This window comes from Chiroxiphia lanceolata, chromosome 3, assembly GCF_009829145.1.
Source record: "Chiroxiphia lanceolata isolate bChiLan1 chromosome 3, bChiLan1.pri, whole genome shotgun sequence".
Classification (NCBI taxonomy): Eukaryota; Metazoa; Chordata; class Aves; order Passeriformes; family Pipridae; genus Chiroxiphia; species Chiroxiphia lanceolata.
This window is the reverse complement of record NC_045639.1, coordinates 445,105-465,222: the sequence shown is the minus strand read 5'-3', so window position 1 is coordinate 465,222 and position 20,118 is coordinate 445,105. Positions and strand designations below refer to the sequence as shown.

The window sequence follows — 20,118 nt, the reverse complement described above, 5'->3', positions numbered from 1 at the left end:
GTTCCTGAAAGCTCTTACCTGAACTTGTGCTGTCCCTGTTGACCCTGTGATTAGCTTTCTGGTATTGAAAGGGGACTTCTAAGGGCTGTGCCTGTCAGAGTGACGCTGTTGAGGCCACACAAGTGTGGCTGTGCAGGAGGGTGACAGGAGCACAGGGCTGTTACTGTGGGGAACGAGCCCTGAGGCTGATGCTCAGAGACTCCACACATGATAAGAGAACAGGGCCCTGTGCTAGGAATTTCTGTCTCCACCTCAGCACCTTCCTCTGCCCGCTGCCAGCCTCTATTGCAGCTGGGAGATTCGGGGCTCTGAAAGCACCATTTCTCACAGGCAACTCCAGTGGTAAGAAATAGAGTGGCTGGGATTATTTTTTTGTCCTCAATTTTTGAATAAAACACCATGTTATTGGAAGTTTTTGGAGTTGTAGGAATAGCAGTTACACCCACACATACCAGTCTGAGTAACCCCTGTGCTCTACACCCTGGGAGGGGTGACCCAGCCCCTAGGCTGTCTGGGGAACAGTGCAGCCCTCCTCGTTAACTGCCTGGGTTGTCAGGAGAGAGGGATTGTTCCAATCCAGAAGAACTGTTTTAACTCAGAAACCTTTTCTTTCTAGGCTTTCGCAGAGCCTGTTGGGTTTTGTGCTCCTGTGTTTTATGACTTGTTGCCATGATAATTCAGCTCATCTTACAGGTTTCTCTAATTGTGATTGATGTCTAATCATTCATTTTATTGAACCTCATTAAGGTCTGCGAACCTCTGTCCCAACTTACAGTAATTAGAGCCCAGATAGCCATTCCATCTGTTCCCAAGCACTGGTTAATTAATGAACTTTTAACGTGTTCTTTGCCTTGTAAAAGCCCTCGGTATTCTCAAGTTGCTGAATAGGATTTGCATGCCAGCATTTCCGTTTGTTTTAAATGCCACAGCAACGTGCAGTTTGGAATCCCAAAAGTCAACACACAAAGTCCTGGGATCTCAGAGAGCAAAGTGGAGAGATTTTACTTTCTGTTCCCACTTTGCACATCAGTTACAGTATCTGTAAAACTGGGGTTTGCAAACAAACGGCTCACATGGACTTCAGTGTTCTTTAGTGCCCTAAACAACAGGTTTGGATCTTCCCTTGTAGCACTAAAGAAAATATACAGAGACTGGTAAACAAAACGTTTCATTTTTCATGTTAGCACTCGCTAGAAAAAAAACCGTGAGAAACATGATACCTGCAGACACCGTTTCCCTCCCCTTGTATTTCATCCTTTTGTTACATTTTGAGCACCAGGCCTGAGGCAACTTTGTTAGTTTTTTATAGTGTTCACTATAAGGAGATTGTAGGATGGAGTGGGATCCTGGTGCTGCTGGAGATGTCAGAGAGACTATTGTAGTAATGGTCCAGAATTGGGAGAAAACAGCAGGACCCAGAAAATAGCAGGTACTCAGTGTTTCTCTGCTTCACCTCTCTGTGTTCTGGCTGTGCAGTAACATGCTGAGTCAGTGATTTATGTACAGTGAATAAATCGTTGCATTTTTTAAAATGACAGCCAATTTCTATTCCCTGAGCAGACGGGAGAGGCAATATTTTCAGTGTTGGGAGTTTTAAGAAAAAGTCTTTTGGGGTTTTTTTTGCTTTGCTGCATGTGTGATCTGCTGCTGTTTTTTCAGACAGCACAGTGGTGTAGGGCTGTGGCTGTGCTTTGCCTCATTTGGATTGATCTGTGTTTACCTTCAATATTCAGGACAAGAATTAAGTCATACTACTCAACTCCCTCAAAATCCCTTTCAGCATCCAAAGGCCGACCATCTGTCCGGTCCAGCCATTCTTTCCTCACCCAGTAAGCATTTTAGCCAGTGCTTTGAGCAAGGCTGTATCCTGGAAAAGCAAAATATAAAGAGAAATAAAAGTCCTGGGCCTGGGGCTGTGTTTAGCAACACAACCCTCTAAACTGCAGGCGGTGTTTGCGAAATGAGTGTAGGGAGCCCCTGGTTTTGTGGTACCTTCAGCGTGCTGGGCTGTAGCAGGGTGGGTGTCCAAGGCACAGGCAAATTTCCCTATGGCAAGATTTCCAAAACAGCTATTTTTAATTCCTTTTCCAGTATTTCCATATGCCAACCCGTCCTCTCACCACTGATCCCACACTTCAAACAGTCCATTTGGAAAATCCACATGTGCTCTGCTGCTCCTTCTTGAGACTGAAGTGCTTTAACTTTCAGGTCACTGACATCTGCGAGAAAAATGGGATTTTTCCTCAGTCTTCCTGGGAATAAACATGTTCTGTTGGGACCATGGTGGTTTGTGCACAGTGTCAGGTGTGTGAGGCTCAGCTGTGGTGCCTCCGCTTCTCCACTGCTGATGCTCGGCAAGTCCAAGCCTGCGATCTCTGAAGTTTTCCAGGATGTTGTTCCCCTGGCTGGGATTGAGTTATAACCAAAGGAATTGGACTTTTTTTTGGGAACAGATCCATTCAACATGTGCATTTACTAAAAGCTTGTTTATAACATCATGCCGTTCCGTTAAAGCTGATAGTTAGGGAGATGCAATTCTGTTTACATGAAGAAAACCAGGATGTCATTCCTGGGCAGTCCCTCTCCTGCTCTCCACAAGCATTTGGACTCAACAGTTTGACATGTTGTCAGCAGAAAAAACATGCAGACAATCCTGGGGAGATTTGAGCAGCAAACAGGGTGTTCTGGTGAAGGAATGAGCGGAGGGATCTCCTGCCCTCTCCTTCGGTGGGATTGTGCTGTTGGCCTTGCTCTGGTTTTCTGGAGGTGCTTTTCCCTGCTGTGCTGAGCAGAGCTGTCCCCAGCTTCTCCAGGCTGATGGATGTGAGTCTTCCCCGGTGCCAGGAGATTTACAGGCAGAAATCTCTGCCTTTCTGCAGCAGAATGAGCACTTTAGAATAATAGTTGAATTTAGGGTAATAGATGCTGTATACATATTTTAGGAATATTTTCTTTTAAGGCTCTAAGTGTGGGTCCCATTCCACCCTTAGTTAGCTAAATGGAAGTACTAATTAAGTGAATTACACTTAAGGCTGTTCTCTGATAGGTAACTGATTTTAAAGAATAGACATTTACATTAAGATTTTAATATTGTCTGTATTTTGTTTAATACTAACTTCTTTTTATTTTTAGATTAAAATATTTTTAGCAGTTTTTCTGTATGTTACCTGTAAAATGTGTTTGTTAGGTTTATTAGGAGAGATAAGAAGGATGTTGTTCTGTCAGTTTTTAAATATTATTGCATGTTAATCCATATTTTAAAAGTTCAAAGTCTGTGCTAGCTCCTGCTCCTCTGTTCTTGTTGCTGTTGGTACAGACGTCCTCATATGGAGCATTCCCATTTGTGTGAAAAATAGAATTCAGCTCAGGCCATGCATAGATTGTCAGAAAGATTAAAGTGTGCATCGTGCTATTTTTCTTCTTTCAGAAAGGGGCCTTTGATGTGCTAATGTTCACTTTCTCTCTTTTCATTCTGAAGTGCTGGGCATTGTTTCGAGCTGCAGAACAGTATCTGCTTCAGAGAGGCAGATTCAAACAGCCAGTAGCCCAACCTTGCACAAGGTAGCAGCGTGTGCAGTGCTACTAATGGCATTATATAGGGGAACAGAGAGCAGTGTGCCTGAGCAGGGAGCCCCCACGGCAGAGCCAGGGCAATAACTGAAAAGAGATGTTGCAAAAAAGCCAAATATTTCATTCCAGATACCCCACTCACACGTGCCGGCGTTCCTGCTGTTACACCGAGTCACACGCGGGTCCAAACCAGAACGCTTGGCAGTGCAAGAGGTGCTGTAGGCTCTGAAATCACTCCCAAAAACAAGGCTGTCATGTATTTCCAATGTTAATTAGCAAGTGAAATTATTTGGATGGGCTCATCTTGTGTTGCAGCAGGCGTTTTCCAGCTAATGATAAAATTTTGCAGGCTGCTCACAGGACTGACTCAAGCTCACATAGCAGAGGCCTGATGTGGGTCATGACACAGTTTACAGCTGCTTGTACTTATGCCAAAGACACACGTTCTCCTTTTGTTATTGACTGGGAAGAAACAGTTTCCTGACTTCCTCGGGAAGGTAAATGTGGGAAGTATCAGTGTGTAACTGGACAGGAGCGACTGCAGTGCTGGTTCTTCTGTTCTGCAGAAGACAGAATAGTTGAAATTTAACAGTTGAAATTTTAAATTTGGGTGAAATTTGGCAGGTGATTTTTGAGAAAGTTAAACTTAGACTTAACCTGGAAGAAAACTCGAATACAGGAAAACCTGACAGCAGCCTGACAACACACAGCCTCCCTGCTGTGTAGCTTCTTCCCGGGGTTGCTGTCCCTGCATGTTCTCCTTCTCTGCTTCCACCAGCTTTAATGCTTCATTAAAAATTCATTTTCTGCTCCCCCCCTTTCTCTTTGGTATCCCCATCATCTCCTTGTGTATCTGAAATGACTCAGCAGTTCAAGATGTCAAAGAACTTCAGAAATTTAGCTTAAAGCAGCAGTGTGAACAATAAGGAAAGGATGTGTTTCAGCAGGACCCGAGAACAAGGCAGCAGCTTCCCGAGTCTGTGCTCAGGGAGGGTCTGTGAGGCAGCTGTGCCACCTGGGCACCGACCATGTGCCCTGAGCAGCCGGGCCCCCTGGCCCCCGGGACTGAGCTCGTGGCACACACGCCTCGTTAGGGTCCCTTCTGTGATCTGTAGAGCCGGAGCCGGTGCTGCGAGGCACGTGCCGGGGAAGGGTCGGCCCGTGCGGTGATTTGTGGTCACCGTGACAAAGGAGCGTCTCTGTGCTGGCTGGAGAATGAGATGTGTCAGAAGGGCCTGGCAGGAAGCAGATGGAAAGGGCTGTGCAGAGCAGAGTGGCGCTGGGCTGTCGCTGGGGGCTCCCAGGCAGGTTTTTGATAGCCTTGGAGAAAGGGACCGGAGCGGCACAGTTGTCACCAGTTGCCATCCACCTCTCCTGCCTGCGCTGGCTCGCAGGGGTGGGTGGCTCTGCTGCATGATTTCCACCCCCATCACAGCTGTGTCTGCAGCAGCACCGGCTCACTCGTTTGCCTTCTCCAGTCAGATTAATTGTCCGTTTGAACGAGGTGATCTCCTGGCGGTGGAGGCGTGTGCTCCATAACCCGCACACCTGGGTGATGGGCAGCAGTGCAGAGCCTTTGCTGTGCCCCCTGGCTACCACAGCAGAACTGCTCCCTGGTGTGTGACCCCAATCCTCTGAGCACCTGGAGGGTCTCACCACAGGCACAGGTCATTGCACCTCCTACCCCATGACATGCAGCTTGCAGGGCCCAGCCCCAACCTGTCTCTGCTCCTGCAGAGCACTTCAGTGGCTTTTAACCTGCAAACACAGACCAAATGTCCTGAGCTGGAAAGGACTCCACTGGCACCTCACCTTTTCTTTGGAATCACCTTAGTGGTTTGTCAAAGCCCTTCACATTATTTCTATGACATTTCTTCCTATGGGCAGGAGTTTTCCTTTTGTGCTGTCTTGGGGCATTTTCAGCATTTCTGGTCCCGTTCCCTGCATTATTACCTGTATGCAATAGCCTGGTATGTGATGGGGTCTCATTCTCACTCCTTTTTAAGCTGGCTTGAACCTGGCTGGTCGTGGGTGTTAGAGCTGGCTGTCAGCTGGGGGGTGCAGCCAGCTGAGCAGCCTCCCTCGTGCTCTCTCCATCTCCACCATCATTTCTCCTGTGCTCAGATTTAGAACTTGATTGTTTAATAGTGTATCGTACAGCTCAGGCAGGAACTCCCCTTTTGCCTTATAATTAAATGTGATAAGACTCCATGGCCACCTTGAGTTACTTGAAGCCAATGGGGAAATATTTTCAGAAACAGCAGAACATTTAGAAAAAGTTAACGGTAGTGGAATCACTGCATTAACTTGTCTTTTTGTGAAGGAGTCACATTTTTAGTTTTGCCCCCCCCACACTCGATAAGTTAAAAAAGACAGATTTCATAAACATGCACCAGAATTTTAATTTACTCCTTTGGGGAAACAGGGCACCATCACATCATGGGCACTGGCTGAGCTGTGCCAGGAAAATGGAATCTGGTTCCCCTACTGGGAGGTCACTTCCAGGGAGAAAAAATGTTATTTTAAATGCTGACTTAATCATCTGCTGCTGGGGCTCAGACCGTCCCGGCGTGGCCGCGTCCCGGCCGGTGGGTGCACCGCTGTACCTGTGCAGGCTGCCCGCTGCACAGAGCATTCTCATTTAATGGATTTTAAGCAACATTATTCAGAGATCAACAAAAGGCATTCTGTGTCATATGAATAAAAGATTTCCCCTGGATCCTTGTTAACCCTACAATGCCGAGCCAGTGTAATTGAAGCGCAGCCACCTGGCAGGGAGCTCCCGTCAGCTGCCGGCAGGGCCGGGCCGAGCAGTGCCAGGTGTTGTTGTGCTGTGCTGTGCCGGCTCATGGGCACCCAGGCAGGGACAGCACCAGGGAATCCAGCAGGGCACAGGTAGGGCATGGAAAGGGGCAGTGGAAATGGAGCCCCCGCCAAGCTCCCGCTGCCTCCGGGGCTCAGTCAGTCCACGTGTGGCGTCTGTCACCACCCAGAGCCCCGTGCTGAGTCCCTGCTTTGGAATATCCTCAGTGGTTACACATATGTCAGGTAAAAATTTTAAAACACCTTCCTCTTTATTTTGATTTTAATTTAAAGCTGGGACTTCCCTGCTGATATCTTGCTGGGCTTTTTCTGATTTGTTCTTCCCAGCCTGTCTTGCTACAGCAACAAGTACATTTAGTGTTAAGCATCTTGCAAATGGTGTCACTCATAATGGATGTGATAATAAGCCCCAGTTACCTGTCCTTGATTGTAATAAATGTAAATTACCAAGTATAATAGACCTGAAACTGAGCCATTTAGTGTTAGACCCAGAAATAATGAAAATACATGTCGTAAACAAGAAGGGGCAAAATTATTTAATGTAATTATATTTTGTTCTGCTTGTAGTTGCCAGATCATCGTACTCTTATCAAACTGACAGGGAAGGTTTGATAACATTTAGTAGGTGAAAAAATATGATTTTTCTGTTAACTAGAGAGTGAGAGTTTGAAGAAGTCCATCGGTTATACCCAAAGCACAGAGGTGCCCCTTTCTGAGGTGTCACTGGCTGTGATTGGGTTACAACTAAATGAATTGAGCTCTTTTTTGGGGGGAACAAATCCATTCAGCATGTGCATTTATATTCCATATAATTCCAGGAATTCCTGTGTCCATGTGCAGTTCCATGTGGCTAGTCAATATTTGTAAATACTTAAAACTGCTTCAGGTATTATAAACTTTGTAAAAATTGTAGTTTCAGAGCAATTAAGCTTTCCAGGGATTTACATTTGGAAAACATTTAATTTTGAAGACCTGGAAGCATCATTGTTGAATATCAAGAAATGCAAACCTCTTTGTGTGAGCAATACACGAGTGTGATGTTCTGTGAGTGGTGGAGGAGAGCATTTCTTACCTCCCACAGTTCTTTTACTCCTTCCTCTAACAGTGTGTGTAAGTTGGTTCAGCAGACACCTTGCTGCTCATTGTGGGCAGAGATCGATTCAAAACTAACCCAATTACAATTTTTCTTTGATTTTATTTAAAATCAGGAAAGGCAGTTCCTTTTGTCCGTGTTTGTGTGGATGACAACAGTCTCCTGACTCCTCCTTGGCATCTGTGCCCCACTTAAACATCACTTGTAGCATCGTGCTCAGAAACTGAGAACAGGGGCTTTTCCCAGCGTGTCTGTAGTGACCAAAATGTGAGCTGGTTTGTGAGTGGGGAGGCTGCCAGCCTGTCCTCCCCACCCCATAAGTCCTGGGTGCAGATGTGCACCTAAGGGTGACTCTGCCCTGTTCAGCACAGATTTTTGAGGCAACGTTGTCATGACCCGTTCTGTCGTTCTCCATTGAATTCTGAATTATGAATATGTCGTGACCTTTCCCTGCCTCTGGGTGTTTAATTTTCGAAGCTGAGAATTACATAGGCTGGCACCTTCAATTTCTGAAAGGTTTGGAGTATGCCATTATCCTGGGAGATTCCCAGCTGAGCGGATATCTGCCTGGATACTGCTGTGCTGGAGCTCGCCCTGTTCCTGGTCTCAAGGTGCCCTGTGTAGCACTGGGCTGAGGAGCAGAGCTCGGGTGGCATGGGAATTTTTTTGGTGACAGTGAATGAATTTTAGGTGAATGTCCGTGTATTGGGGAAATGGGTTGGCAATAAGTGCAGGAACATTGACTACTGAGAAGGGTAAACACATGCTGCAAAAGTGAGTGAGTTAACAAGGGTTCAGCCACTGAATCACTCTTTTCTCTGAAGAATGAGAATTACAAGCACCGACTGCCCTGTGCAAGCAGGCCTGGCTGTTTCTCCACAGAGTTTTTGGAAGGCTGTCAGTGCAGCACAGCATCTCTCTCCATGAAAGGCCCCTGTGCAGTGCCTTGGGATTGACTGTGCTGGGGAGGGGCATAGATTCTCAGTCCTGCACCTGGCTCTGTATTCACTGGTCTTCACTGCTGCTTAGTGCAGGGTCCAGGTTTTCAAAACTTTTCCAGGTATGCCTGGTAAAGGCTGTCAGTAATTTCACTCTCCCTCCCAAAGGGTGCTGAGGGTGACATTTAATGATGCTGAAAATCCCTCTGCTGCTGCTCACAAACAGAAACTTGCTAGAATACAGTTTTGATGGAAAAATGCTCAAGCTTTCAAAAGAAGCCCCTTCCTTGTAACACACAGGCTGAAACAAAAGAGAATAAAAGTAAAATTGCTGGTATGTGTTAACGACAGTAACCCAAGGATAGTACATTATCCCTGGGCGTACAAGCAGCCTATTTCAAGGAACTGGCAGGCATAAGGAAATGACAAATAATTGAACCTTGCTACCTTTGCCCTTTTTCTAAGATGTCCAGAAGTAACAGCTCATTAGTGGAATTACTGGAATAGGTGCATTTTGTGAGTGTTTGAATAAAATTAAGACTGGGACAAAGCGAGGGAAGCATTGCTCGGTAACACATGACCTTTCCTACAGTTATTTATCCCCTGATGCTCACCCCGTTTGTGAACAAGGCAGATAATTGCAGAACACGAGCTCAGCAGCTGTACAGACACTGATAACACGGGACAGCACGGTGCTGGAATGATCCCTGCAAATGGGACCCAGGGATTTGTCTCTCCTGTGAGCCCTGCACAGCCAGGGCCCTGCAGGACAGCAGCTCCCTTTCACAGGCAAAGGCAGGATGTGCCCAGGCTCTGCTCCTGATGAGGGTCTTGGGAAGGGCCATCCCTGCCTGCAGCACATCTTCTGAACCCTCTGCTCTCTGCACCTCTCCCACCCGTCTTCAGTTTTTCTGTCTCCAGGTTATTTCCCTGGGTGAAAAAGTACTTTGCTGGAGGAGACAGGGGGAGGATAACTCACCCCAGTGCCCTCGGAACAGAGGACCTCCTCCTCAGTATCTCTTTATATCTCTCTGCTCTGGGGCACTGGGAAGGTGACTTTCAATTAGACCTGGGCAACTCCTGTCCTTTTATCTCAAGACTGAGTAGGGAACTGCATGGATACTTCTAGGGGAAACATATATGGGGGGAATCATGCCCCGCTGATTTGCTGGCCAAAAGCTTGTGCCACTGATGGCACAACAGTACAGAACTCTTTCAGAAGTAGCTTCTCAGTGGTTAGATCTTTATGTGCCCCATGGAGTTAGTAGTCAGGGCTCCTGCTGCTCTAACTGGTAACAGGCTATTATGTCATCATGGTAATCAGTTGAAATATTTTCATCAAAGCCTTATCAGTGCAGTGATAAGCACGGAGTTCAGTGGCTGATTGGACCTTGGATGGGCAGAGTTGTACCATGCAAAACATACGGTGCCATGTTTTAGGCACAGCTGTGTGTGGCTGTTTGTCACCACTGCAGTGCATGAGGAACATGCTGAACAAGAACAAAGTTAATAAAGGGCAGGAGGGGCAGTTTCAGCTTTTTTATTCTCTGTACAAACAGGACTGCCTGGGAGGAGAGCATGGCAGGTACTCAGTGGTACAGTAAGGAAGCTCCGGGCAGGGCTGAGCCCGAGTGCCATTAGGGTCCAGAGCTGTGTGGGAGCAGGGAGGTGACGCTGTCCCCTCGCCCCTGCTGCGGAACGGTTGCTCTGTAACGGTACGTGTGTCTGCTCCCGGGGGCTTCCCGCCAGCAGGAGCGCGAGGAAATTAAGATGAAAGCTTGTTTTCTGCCTTATTCATAATAAATGCAAAACTCTCCCCTGAAGCACTTGGCATGACTAATGTGCCACATATTCTTGATATCCCAGAGCGGCAGGCGAGTGCTTCTGCCAGACGGGTGCTCGCAGCACACCTTGGGCCACGTGCTGCTGAACGGCATCGGGAGCCAAGAGCCGGCGCCGGTGCGGGGCTCCACACAGACAGCATGAGCTGGAGCCTTTTGCCTCAGGGCACCTTCAGTATGGCTTTGCTCTTACACTGCTTGATTTCCACAGAGATGCTTTTAAACCGTGTGAAACGTGTTTCTGTTGCTGTTGTGTCGCACTTTCCTCTTTAAAGCAATTAATGGCGACCGTCTGCGAGGGGACCAGCGCGCTGCGCCGTGTGCTTTGTGGGATCTGCAGCCCATCTCCATCAGTCAGCACTGAGGTTCTTTTGTAATGCTGTGCAGAGACCCAGGCCCTGCTGTAGGGAGGGAGGTGGCAGAGCTCCAGGCACGGTGCTGCGGCACAAACGAGGAACCCGTACCTGTCGTTTTCAGGGAGGGCTGTGTCTCTTGCACACCAGAGTGTCCTGGGCTCCAGCCATCCCCCTCAAGCCCCCCAGCACAGAGTGCTGCCTGTCTGTGTGATTCTGCTTGGAGAGGTGGCAGAACAGCAGAAAATTATGCCATGGAGAGGATGAGCTCTTGGTTTTGGCAGAGAGGATCATCTGCCCGTTTTGGATAAGGAGGAGGAACAGCAGCCCTGGCACAGGCCAGCCCTGCTCCGCCGAGGGAGCGCGTGGAGCCCTGGCTCCCCCGGCTGCAGCACGGACAGATGGCCGTGGCGGGGGCTGCAGAGGGGGCCCGGCGCCCACAGACCCGCCGGTGGCACAGCCTCGGCTCACGCGTGTCTCACGTGTTACATGGGCCCATTTAAGATATGCATCGCTGCAAAGTTTGCATCTCAGATGCCTTGGTTTATAAAAAGCACATAAGTCTGCGGTTGCTGACAGGTAAAATTTAATTGCACCTGTTCAAGGAAGGATATATGTTACTAAAATTCCCCCAAAAGTTCTCAGTGAAATTCATGCGGCAGTGACGGTCACTAGACCGTTAACGATGGTGAGCCCAATCAAGCAGATTGAGTTTCGCACTGAAGTTGCCTAGCACCACATTTTAAAAGCACAGTAACTCCATCCTGTGCAGAGCTGGGGAGGACAATTAGGTGCAGAAAGGTCATCTGCCAACACATCTCTGTTAACCTCAGTTTTATGGTCCCGGCTTTATTCTGCTTTGGTAAGTCCCAAACATTTATGTTCTCGTTTGTTTTCCGCACTGCTGTCACAGTGTCAGCAGCAAACCCCTTTTTGTGGAACCATCTTTGGTCCCTGTGATACAAGTCAGGAGGAAACTGAAATAGGTGTTTCTTGCATTGAACAGTAAGTTCAAAGATTTTCTGCAAGTCTCTCTAGTTGGATGGAAGAAGGATTTGGCACGTGGACATGTAGACAGCCTTGATGTCTGATGGGCTGGAAAGAGCTGTCTACCTCTATACTTTCAGCTTCTCCACTGGCCAGATGCCCTGAAAGCCCTTCTCTGGGTGGGATGCACATCACAGATGGGAGTTGCAGTAGGTCCATGCCAGCAGTCCGCATTAACAGCCTCAGCAGTCCCTCAGGAGCCGGAGGAACAGGCGTTGGAGCGTGTGCTCTCCGCGCACCCCACCGAGTGGGTGCCAGTCCTGGGACTGGTGCCCCGTGGTGTTGGCACGAACCACGGGCCGTGGAGAGCAGCCAGTCAGTTCTCCTCTTGCCTGTCCACAAGCCCACAAACACTTTTGTCTTTTATTTCTGCATCAGCAGAATGCACCGTTGTTTCTATATGTTGGTGAGAGTATATGAATGCTGCCAAAATGTTTTTATTTTCAAATAAGATGAAAATGGAGAAAAGGACTTGCTGGCCATTGCCATCGGCAGGGATGGGGCCCTGAGAGTTTTGCTTGAGGTCAGCACAGAGTTATGGTTCATAAGTAATAAAAGTTCTACATTTTCAGGATCTGCTATTGACAAATAATCGCTTTCTCTATTCCCTGTTTGTAAACAGGCAGTTAGTTGTGGTTTAATGTCCTGTGTGTGCAGAGAAAGAAACGTTGGCCAAATCCTGACCCCAGGATGGCTCAGGTCACCCGCAGGACCCAGATGACAAGGACTTTGAAGGGCTTTCAAAGTCTTTATGATTTAAACCATGTGTCTGAAACTGGCTCTGTGCTGTAGAGGTTAAATATGTAGAGGTGATGCTGGTAGGTGAGAGCTGAGTACCTGCCTCTCCAGTGAATTTACAAATTTCTGCCTTTTGCCTCCTTTTGCATTCTCCATCTGGAAGGTCCTGTGTGTTTCACCACAGAACTTTGCAGGTCATCCTGCTGCTGCAATGAGGTGTTGTGGTTTATTGAAAATAGGTAATGTTCACATTTTAATGCGTTGGAGTTTTTTTCCAAACAGCCTTCATTGCATGGTTGAAATGTTAAAATAATTGATATACTGATAAAATACTTCTAAAAGCTCATAATATTCAAATGCTGAGATTTCACTGCTGTATTCAAATAGGAGGTAAATTCCTGCTCTCCACAGTTTTATATATGTTCATGATCAATAAGTCACACCTTGTCATAGCTCTCAATGTTATTATTTCATATGAAATGAAAAAACCTTGTTTGTGCCTGTTTTAAACATTTTGCCCTGGAGTTTTGCCTTGGCAGAAGCAAAATGTAAAATAATGCAGCCGTGGAGGGGTGGGTCAAATTGCCGTACATATTAAAAAAGGAGCTTTTGATCAGCTCCTTCAAGGGTCTGGTATGACTCCATTTATCTGAAGATCTCAGGGGACGCTCCAAACCTCCAGATAACTGGGGGCTTAGTTAATCAGGGCTGCCAGCTGTCCAGCTTTTCACCAGGGTAGGGTTCAAGATCACAGCCCATCCTCTGCAGCCCCAGCAGAGGATTTGTGTCCCTGCAGCCCTCGAGCCCTGAGGCTTCTCTAGGAAAGCTGCACTTGGGCCTCCCTCATGGTCCTGCTCAGCCCAGAGCACTGCCCTGAGCTGGGATAGGGGTTTGCTGGTCTGTGGGTTGCATTTTTAAACCAGCAGTTTGTGTGGCACTCCATCTAAACGCAGCTTAGTGTTCAGGGCACCTGCCCAAAGCTCGCAGGAGCCGGGACACAAAGTCCAGGTTAGGAAGACTCAGTTGTAAGGTGTGTAAGTCAGGGACATTTCAGAGCCAGCTCATAGGCTGGAGGCACAGCACGTTTATGTGGTGCAGCTCTGACAGAAGTATGGCTCCAGGGATTATTGGGATGGACACGTTCCTGCAGAGGGACAAACAGGAAACTTCTTGAGGCTTTTTTTAATAGGATGGAGGTGTTTTTCAGAGGGTTCTTTACAGCTCGTTCATGTAAATTCTTAAACTTCAGTAAAATTTTAGTTGGCTTTTTATTTTAGTGAATCCCAGCTTTTCTCCCCAGTCTGTGAATGTACTGAAACAGAGATGGCAGGGAGTTTAGTTTCATTTTCCTGCAGTCACTCAATTCTTTTTTGATTAAGCTGTAAGTAAAAATGAGCACGGGCATCCTGCTCACTGCCCACATGGTGGGAGCTGCCGTGCTGCCTCCTGCTGCAGGGAGCCGGGCAGGGACACAGGGAGCACAGAGCCGAGGCAGGGCTGGGGAGTGGAGCTAGTGTGTGCACTCGGCCTCCCCAGGACCACTGCTTTTGGCTTTTTAATCTGCAAGGGGGGCGCTGAATTGGGATCCTCCTCGCGCGCCTCCAGAGCCGCTGTGGATCTGCAGGGCTCTCCGGACCTTGGCATCAGCATGGCACAGTGTGTTGTTCCTCAGCTGCCCCTCCTGGAGCTGCCCAGCTGTTTGGCCCAGGGGTTTTTCCCAGTGTTTTGTGTGGCGAAGGGCACCGTCCAGCTCATCAGTAGGCATTTTCAGGGTGCAGAGCAAACCCGGTCGGCGCGTCCTCGCTGTGTTTTCCCGTGTAGCACTTACCGAGGCGGCACAGCCTGCGGTGTGCCCGCGGTGGCCGCGTGTGCTGATGTGTGCGATGTGCGCGGCCGTTCATTACCCAGCAGGACATTATCAGGCAGAGCATGAAAAGCCTTTGCCGTCCCCCCGCCTCGTTTGCAGCGGCCCACGCGCAGCCCCGGCCGTGAATCGAGAGCTGCCGGCCGGCCCGCAGGCTCAGGTGGTCGTCAGCCCCCGGTGTCGCCGAGCCCTTTCAGCAATTTGTCACGCCTGGGTCTGCTCCCGCTGCGCCAGCACGTGCCAGCTCCGTGTCGGAGGGGCTGTGGGCCAGACGGCCGCGCAGCCCCCGCGTCCCGCTGTTCCCGGCCGGCGCTCGCCCGGCCCGCTCCGCACGGCCCTGGCAACAGCCGAGCGCCGAGGAATCAGCATCTCCATAATGAGAAGTGAATGGCATCCGTCAGTCCCTTTAGAATAGGGCCCAGGCGTGTGCCTCCTCTCCGAGGAAGTTTGGCAGCCTATTCATTAACAAGAGTCATCAGGAGTTCAGCCCATAATGGGGAGGCAGCCCCGCACGCCGCGGGCTGGCGCTGGCGCTGTCAGGAATGTGTTCTCCCGGCCTTCGGGGAAGGGAGGAAAACTGAGCAAATAACGCTGTCAGCAGGTGCAAACGCTGAAATGCTGGCTATTGATTTTCTTTCTCCAGGCTTCCACGGGAAGTTTGTAAGAAGATTTATCACATATCAATCGTCCTCTGCAAGCGTTAAAAGCAAAATTCTTCTTTTCTTTCTCTTTCTTTTGTTGCCACCACGCTTGCAGGAACTCGCGTGCAGTGAAGACGTGCTTTGCTTATTCCCCTCAAGGTCGACACTAGACCATCGTCTCCTGGCTCTAAGCACTGCTTTACTCTGATATTTTTTTTTTAAATAGTGTTTCAGAGTGGTTTTGTTAATGTACTGCAAGTTACAAATGGCACTTCAGTATTAATTAGTAATGCTTTTCAATTCTAAATACCCTCACCTGCATTCTGTTGTCACTGATGTTATTCTCCTGCTCCTAATTTCTAAATTCAGCTTGGCCTTTGCTCCCACTGAACAGCCTTGCAGAGCTCGAGTGCATTTCCCCGTAACAGAAGCACAATGAGGCGCTGAAAACTTTTGTTTTCACTGAGGAAACGGAGAATGAGATGTCATCCTGGCTCCTGCGAGCCCTAATTCATAAAGTCATACGTGAGGCTCTCCAGCCCATTGTAGATTTGTCCCAAGCGTTATCCTGTTATTGGAAGTGTATGATTCACCTTCTGAGCAGACAGAAGCTGCACACAAAAGGGGAAGATTTGCTTTCTCCGCTGTGAAAGGCTGCCGCAAGCAGGGGTCCTATTAAGACAGCTGGAAAGTTGCTTCAGCTTGTTACGCTTGTAAGTTTTATTGGTGACTGGTTTTTGATTACACATTTGAATGCTGTGTGTTCCAGGTTGCCGAGTTTTAATTAAAAGGCAATAGTCTCCATGTTAGCTCGCTTTGTTGTCTGCATTATGCAGGCCATAATGCATGCAAGTTGTGGGCTGGGTTTGTCCAATGTCCATCGTTTCTTTGGGATACATAGGGTTGCACCTTCCAGCACCTGCCCTAAATACAACTGTCACGCTTTCAGAATTGTGTTTATTGTGGTTAATTTCTTTTGAGAAGTCCAGTGATCAAATGAATGTGGGGGGGTTGATCCCCTCTGTCCCATAGTTTGTTTCTTCAATCTAGTCACTTTTCTAGTCATTGGAACAGGAATATTGTGTGCCAGGAGCTTCCCATAGTGCCACAGCCCGTCTGTGACGGTGGGTTCTGGTTTGGAAAGCTGCGGTCTGGGGGTTTGCTCCTGCCCTCGGCAGCTCCCGAGTTGCTGTTTCTGAGTCGTGAAGCTCAGAGGTGTTACCCTGAATTTCCAACCCTGAAGGGTGTCCTCTCCTCACTGCTGGGCAGTTCTGGTGCCCCCCGTTCCCTACCCATTGCAGCCTGGTCAGAGTGGATGTGGGGCTGAGGGGCTGGTGCTCAGGGACGCCGTGGGACAACCTTCAGCTCTGCACACACGTTTCCTTAATGGGGCCACCGCAGCTACGAGGAGAGAGCTCTGTACCTCGAAGCCATCATCCAGAACCACAAAGAGGTGATGACGTTTGAGGATTTTGCCGCTCAGGTCTTTTCTCCCTCTCCCAGCTACTCCCTCGGTGGAACTGGTGAGTGTCTGCACGTTATTCTTCTCTGTAGCCCCAAGAAGCACTTGAGCAGCAGATGTACACCTGTTTTTTGTAGATAAATGCTTGCAAATTTAAGAAGACCATTCTTCCCCTGAATCAACTAATGAATATCAAAAGGAATGATGACATTCATTTTAATTTGTTTTGCATCAGAGCTATTCAGTCTGCTCCTTTCTTCAGCTATCCTGTTAACCCCCGACTCCGGCGAGGTTAATGAACTTTCTTGCAGTGATGGGCTCCAGCTCATTCAGGACTCTGGGTTCTTGCTGAGCTGGGAATATGTTGTTCAAAAGCGAGGCCTGAATTGGGGCTCACTTATCAAAAATAGTTCCTCGCAGGGGAAGCTGCTGCTAATGCTAAATGGGGATTATGCTGCTGAGCTACCAGGGTCAGGGATTAATGCACAAGAAACGCAGGAACGGGGTGCTGTTAGGGAATCACAGCGGCGGGCGGGATGCGGGCTGGTCCCTTCAATGCAGACAAGCACACTGCAGGCTGCCCTCCAGCACCTGGCCTGGAGCCTCTATGGGGGCTTTAATGGGGGGGGGTGGTGTATGCACACACATCAGTGCTCATCATTCATCAGCCCTCCTGAGAGGTGACAACGCAGTGCCAAACTCCAGGCATTTATTCCTCGTGTGCCCTGTGGAGATTTAGGTTAGTGTGTGGTCAGTGAGGTACGAATCGAATCGCTGCCTGGCTGGTTCATTGAGTTTAAGTGAACCTCTTCTGAAAGGGATCTTTTGCTCTGAAATGCAGATTTCTAGTGCCCTCAAGATGTGTTTTTTCCAGCCTCCAGAAAGTATCTCGTCACCGTGTGCTGGACTCTCTAACAAAGATTCCTTAATCCATTGTTGACACTCATAGGGTGACACAGGCACTTTCTAATCATTCCCTGCTTCTCTTTTGGATTGCTGAATAGATTATTTCCAACTTGTACAAACGTTGCGGGACATCTGCTCTATTTCTCTTTAGCCCGACTTGTTAGCAGATATCTTCCATCTAAACTGAAACATTGAAGGAAGAAATTAAATTTGCTAGAATAAATCACTTAGGAATAAAACCAGCCGTGCAGCATTGTCTAGCGTTCCTGGCTCCGGTCCTGGCGCGCTCGGAGCTTTGTGAGGAGATAAGAGGCCTGTGCGGGCCGGGCAGTGGTGGCCAGGAGCAGCAGGCAGAAGGCTTTGGAGATAAGCGCTGGCAGGAGGGGAGGGAGCCGGGGCCATTTACATAATCGCGCCTCTGCGTCCTGGAGAGCGTCAGGGAACACGGGATGGATCTATTGATCTCTGCTGAACTGGAATACTAAACAACGCTAGGAAAGCTTATAACTTAAAGCTTTGATTAATGTTTCCTACATTAAAAAGTAGAACAGCTGTGCATTAAATTCTTTTATACACTCTGCCAAAAGTCTGAGACAAAAAAATCGCCCGTTTCAATAGGAGCGCAGCGCGTGCCCAGGGTTGGTTGTTAGCACTTGAATCGTTTATCTGTTGACATATCAGCAAATAGAAACGTAGATATATTGATCTATTTTAAATGTTTTGCTCTGTGCATAATTGTGTCTCGTTTTCATGTTTTTTAGAGCACGCAGTGCTCTGGTTGTGTACAAATGTGGTCTGACAGGGCAGATCCCTCGGCAGTGCCGCTCTCTGAAGGCTGGGATATGCTGTGTTTGCCAGACCTGGTTAAAGTGTTTCCCAGTAGCTGAGGTTTTCAGAACACTGTTAAATCATGAGTACCCTGGATGTGGTTTTATAGTTTCATTATTTTAATTGCTTTTAATTGTAAAACCTGCCCCAGTCAGGTCCCAGTTTTTGGACTTCTGAGCCTCAGAATTAATTTCTTGCTCATGAACTGGAGGCTGGCCATGACTTCTGGTGTCAGAATCTCTGCTTCAGAGAGTCTCCTCAGATTACCTACTGATTCACCTGCATATTTAGTCAGTGATGAGCAAGGGCAGTGTCAGCCATGGCCATCGGGATGTGTTTTCCATCAGATGCTCCCTGGCAGTTGGAAGGGAGGCTGGATGCAGCACTGGCAGCTCGGGAGCTGTTTCCCAGCATGCAGCTTGTTCCACAGGCAGGCAGTCCTGCTCCAGGCATAGACCCACCTGTCTAACACCTGCAGGAATCACCTGTGTGCTGCTTAGGAACACAGATGGCATTTTTCTCCATGTAAAAAGGGAATTTCTATTCTGAAATCAGGGAGCAATAAATGAAAAAAAAAATTTCCCTGAGAAGGTAGTCAGGCACTGGCACAGGCTGCCCAGGAAGGTGCTGGAGTCACTGCCTCTAAAGGTGTTCAGGTGTCTGAATGTGGCACTTGGGGACGTGGTTTAGGGGTGATGATGGTGGTGCTGGGTTGGTGGCTGGATTTGATGATCTTGAAGATCTCTCCCAGCCTTGATGATGATTCTGTGGGATTCATGGAGCTGGCACAGGTGACAAGCCAGCTGGTGCTCTAACCCTGCCGAGTGTAAACTCCTCAGGTAAATTTAAGATTAATTCTCATCTGATCTGATTCTTAATGCCACTCAAGTGTGGTGCTGTCAGCACTGCGAATACACGTGTGCAGCAGAAAGGTCAAGGAGTAAGTGTGCTTTTTATTAAAATGAAGCTTGTTCTCAGTAGTCATAAGAAGAAATCAGGACCATTAAATGAATTGAACACGTAGCTCTCGCTGACACACATCACTGGGGTGTTGCTACCCATGATCTAATGATTTGAACTGCATGTTTTTGCATTTTCTGATGCTGCCCCGGGGGATGCATCCCCCACACTCAGGTTGGATGTGGGTTTCCTGCCCTGGATGAGTCTCCCTGTCACCAACAGTCTTGCAGGTGCTGCATTTTCTGCAGGAAAATCATCCAGTTGATCTCCTTTGCTGTTTTCTGGCTATTGCAGGCTCACAGATAGCCCTGGCTATCTTCAGCGCTGAAAGCAGCCGGGTAGGCAGAATGGCCATCCCTGAACTCATTTAGGGGATGTGCAGATTAGGAACAAAAGCTGGGAATACGGCCCTTTGTTGTTAAACTGGTGCATTACATGCTGTATTTTAATTAGGCTGGGTCTGAGAGGCAGCCCAGGAAATCCTCCATAATCCAACACTATTGAATTATTCTCATCCTTTCCCTCTGCAGATTTCTCTCCTTTTAGAGGACGTGCTTTAAGCTGCTGTTCTTGCTCCCTCAGCCAAAACCAGAAACAGTTATTCAACAAAACACTTGTGTGTTCTTTAAAAAAATGGTGAAGCTGAAGTGGGCACACACAGACAGAGCAGCCCCCCAACTTTGCCTCTGTGGCTCAAAGGGCTGCCTTGGGCTTGGGGGTTTTTTGGTGTAAGATCAGCAGCCAGAAGCGTGGTGTTATCCCTTAGGAAGTGGAAGTGGCCAGGTATTCCAGGGTAACTGCCTAATCATAGCTTGCCCACCATGGGAGGATTCTGTGCAAAGGGTTTGTACTCGCAGGGCAGGTTTCTGTTTGAAGGGAGCCCCGGAGCTGCAGCGCTGCCGTTGGCACTCCAGGGGTTAATGGGAACGGGCACACTTGACTGCTGAGAGGACTGATCTAATCACTGCCATATCCAAGTGCATCTGTTCACCATGAGGTCATTCTTGTGCATGCTAATGACTTGGAAAATAAAGCACAATGCTCAACGTTATCA

The 20,118-nt window shown here is 48.3% G+C and overlaps 1 protein-coding gene across 3 annotated transcripts in view; it reads left to right on the top strand.

The window, feature by feature from the left end:
• Window positions 1-20,118, top strand: part of RALGAPA2 (Ral GTPase activating protein catalytic subunit alpha 2) — a 96,393-nt gene that overhangs the window by 68,297 nt on the left and 7,978 nt on the right. For all 3 annotated transcript variants that reach the window (XM_032681750.1, XM_032681751.1, XM_032681753.1), the window contains one exon: window positions 16,310-16,431. In XM_032681750.1, coding sequence (XP_032537641.1) covers window positions 16,310-16,431 — 122 coding nt within the window. The remainder of the gene's footprint in view (window positions 1-16,309; window positions 16,432-20,118) is intronic.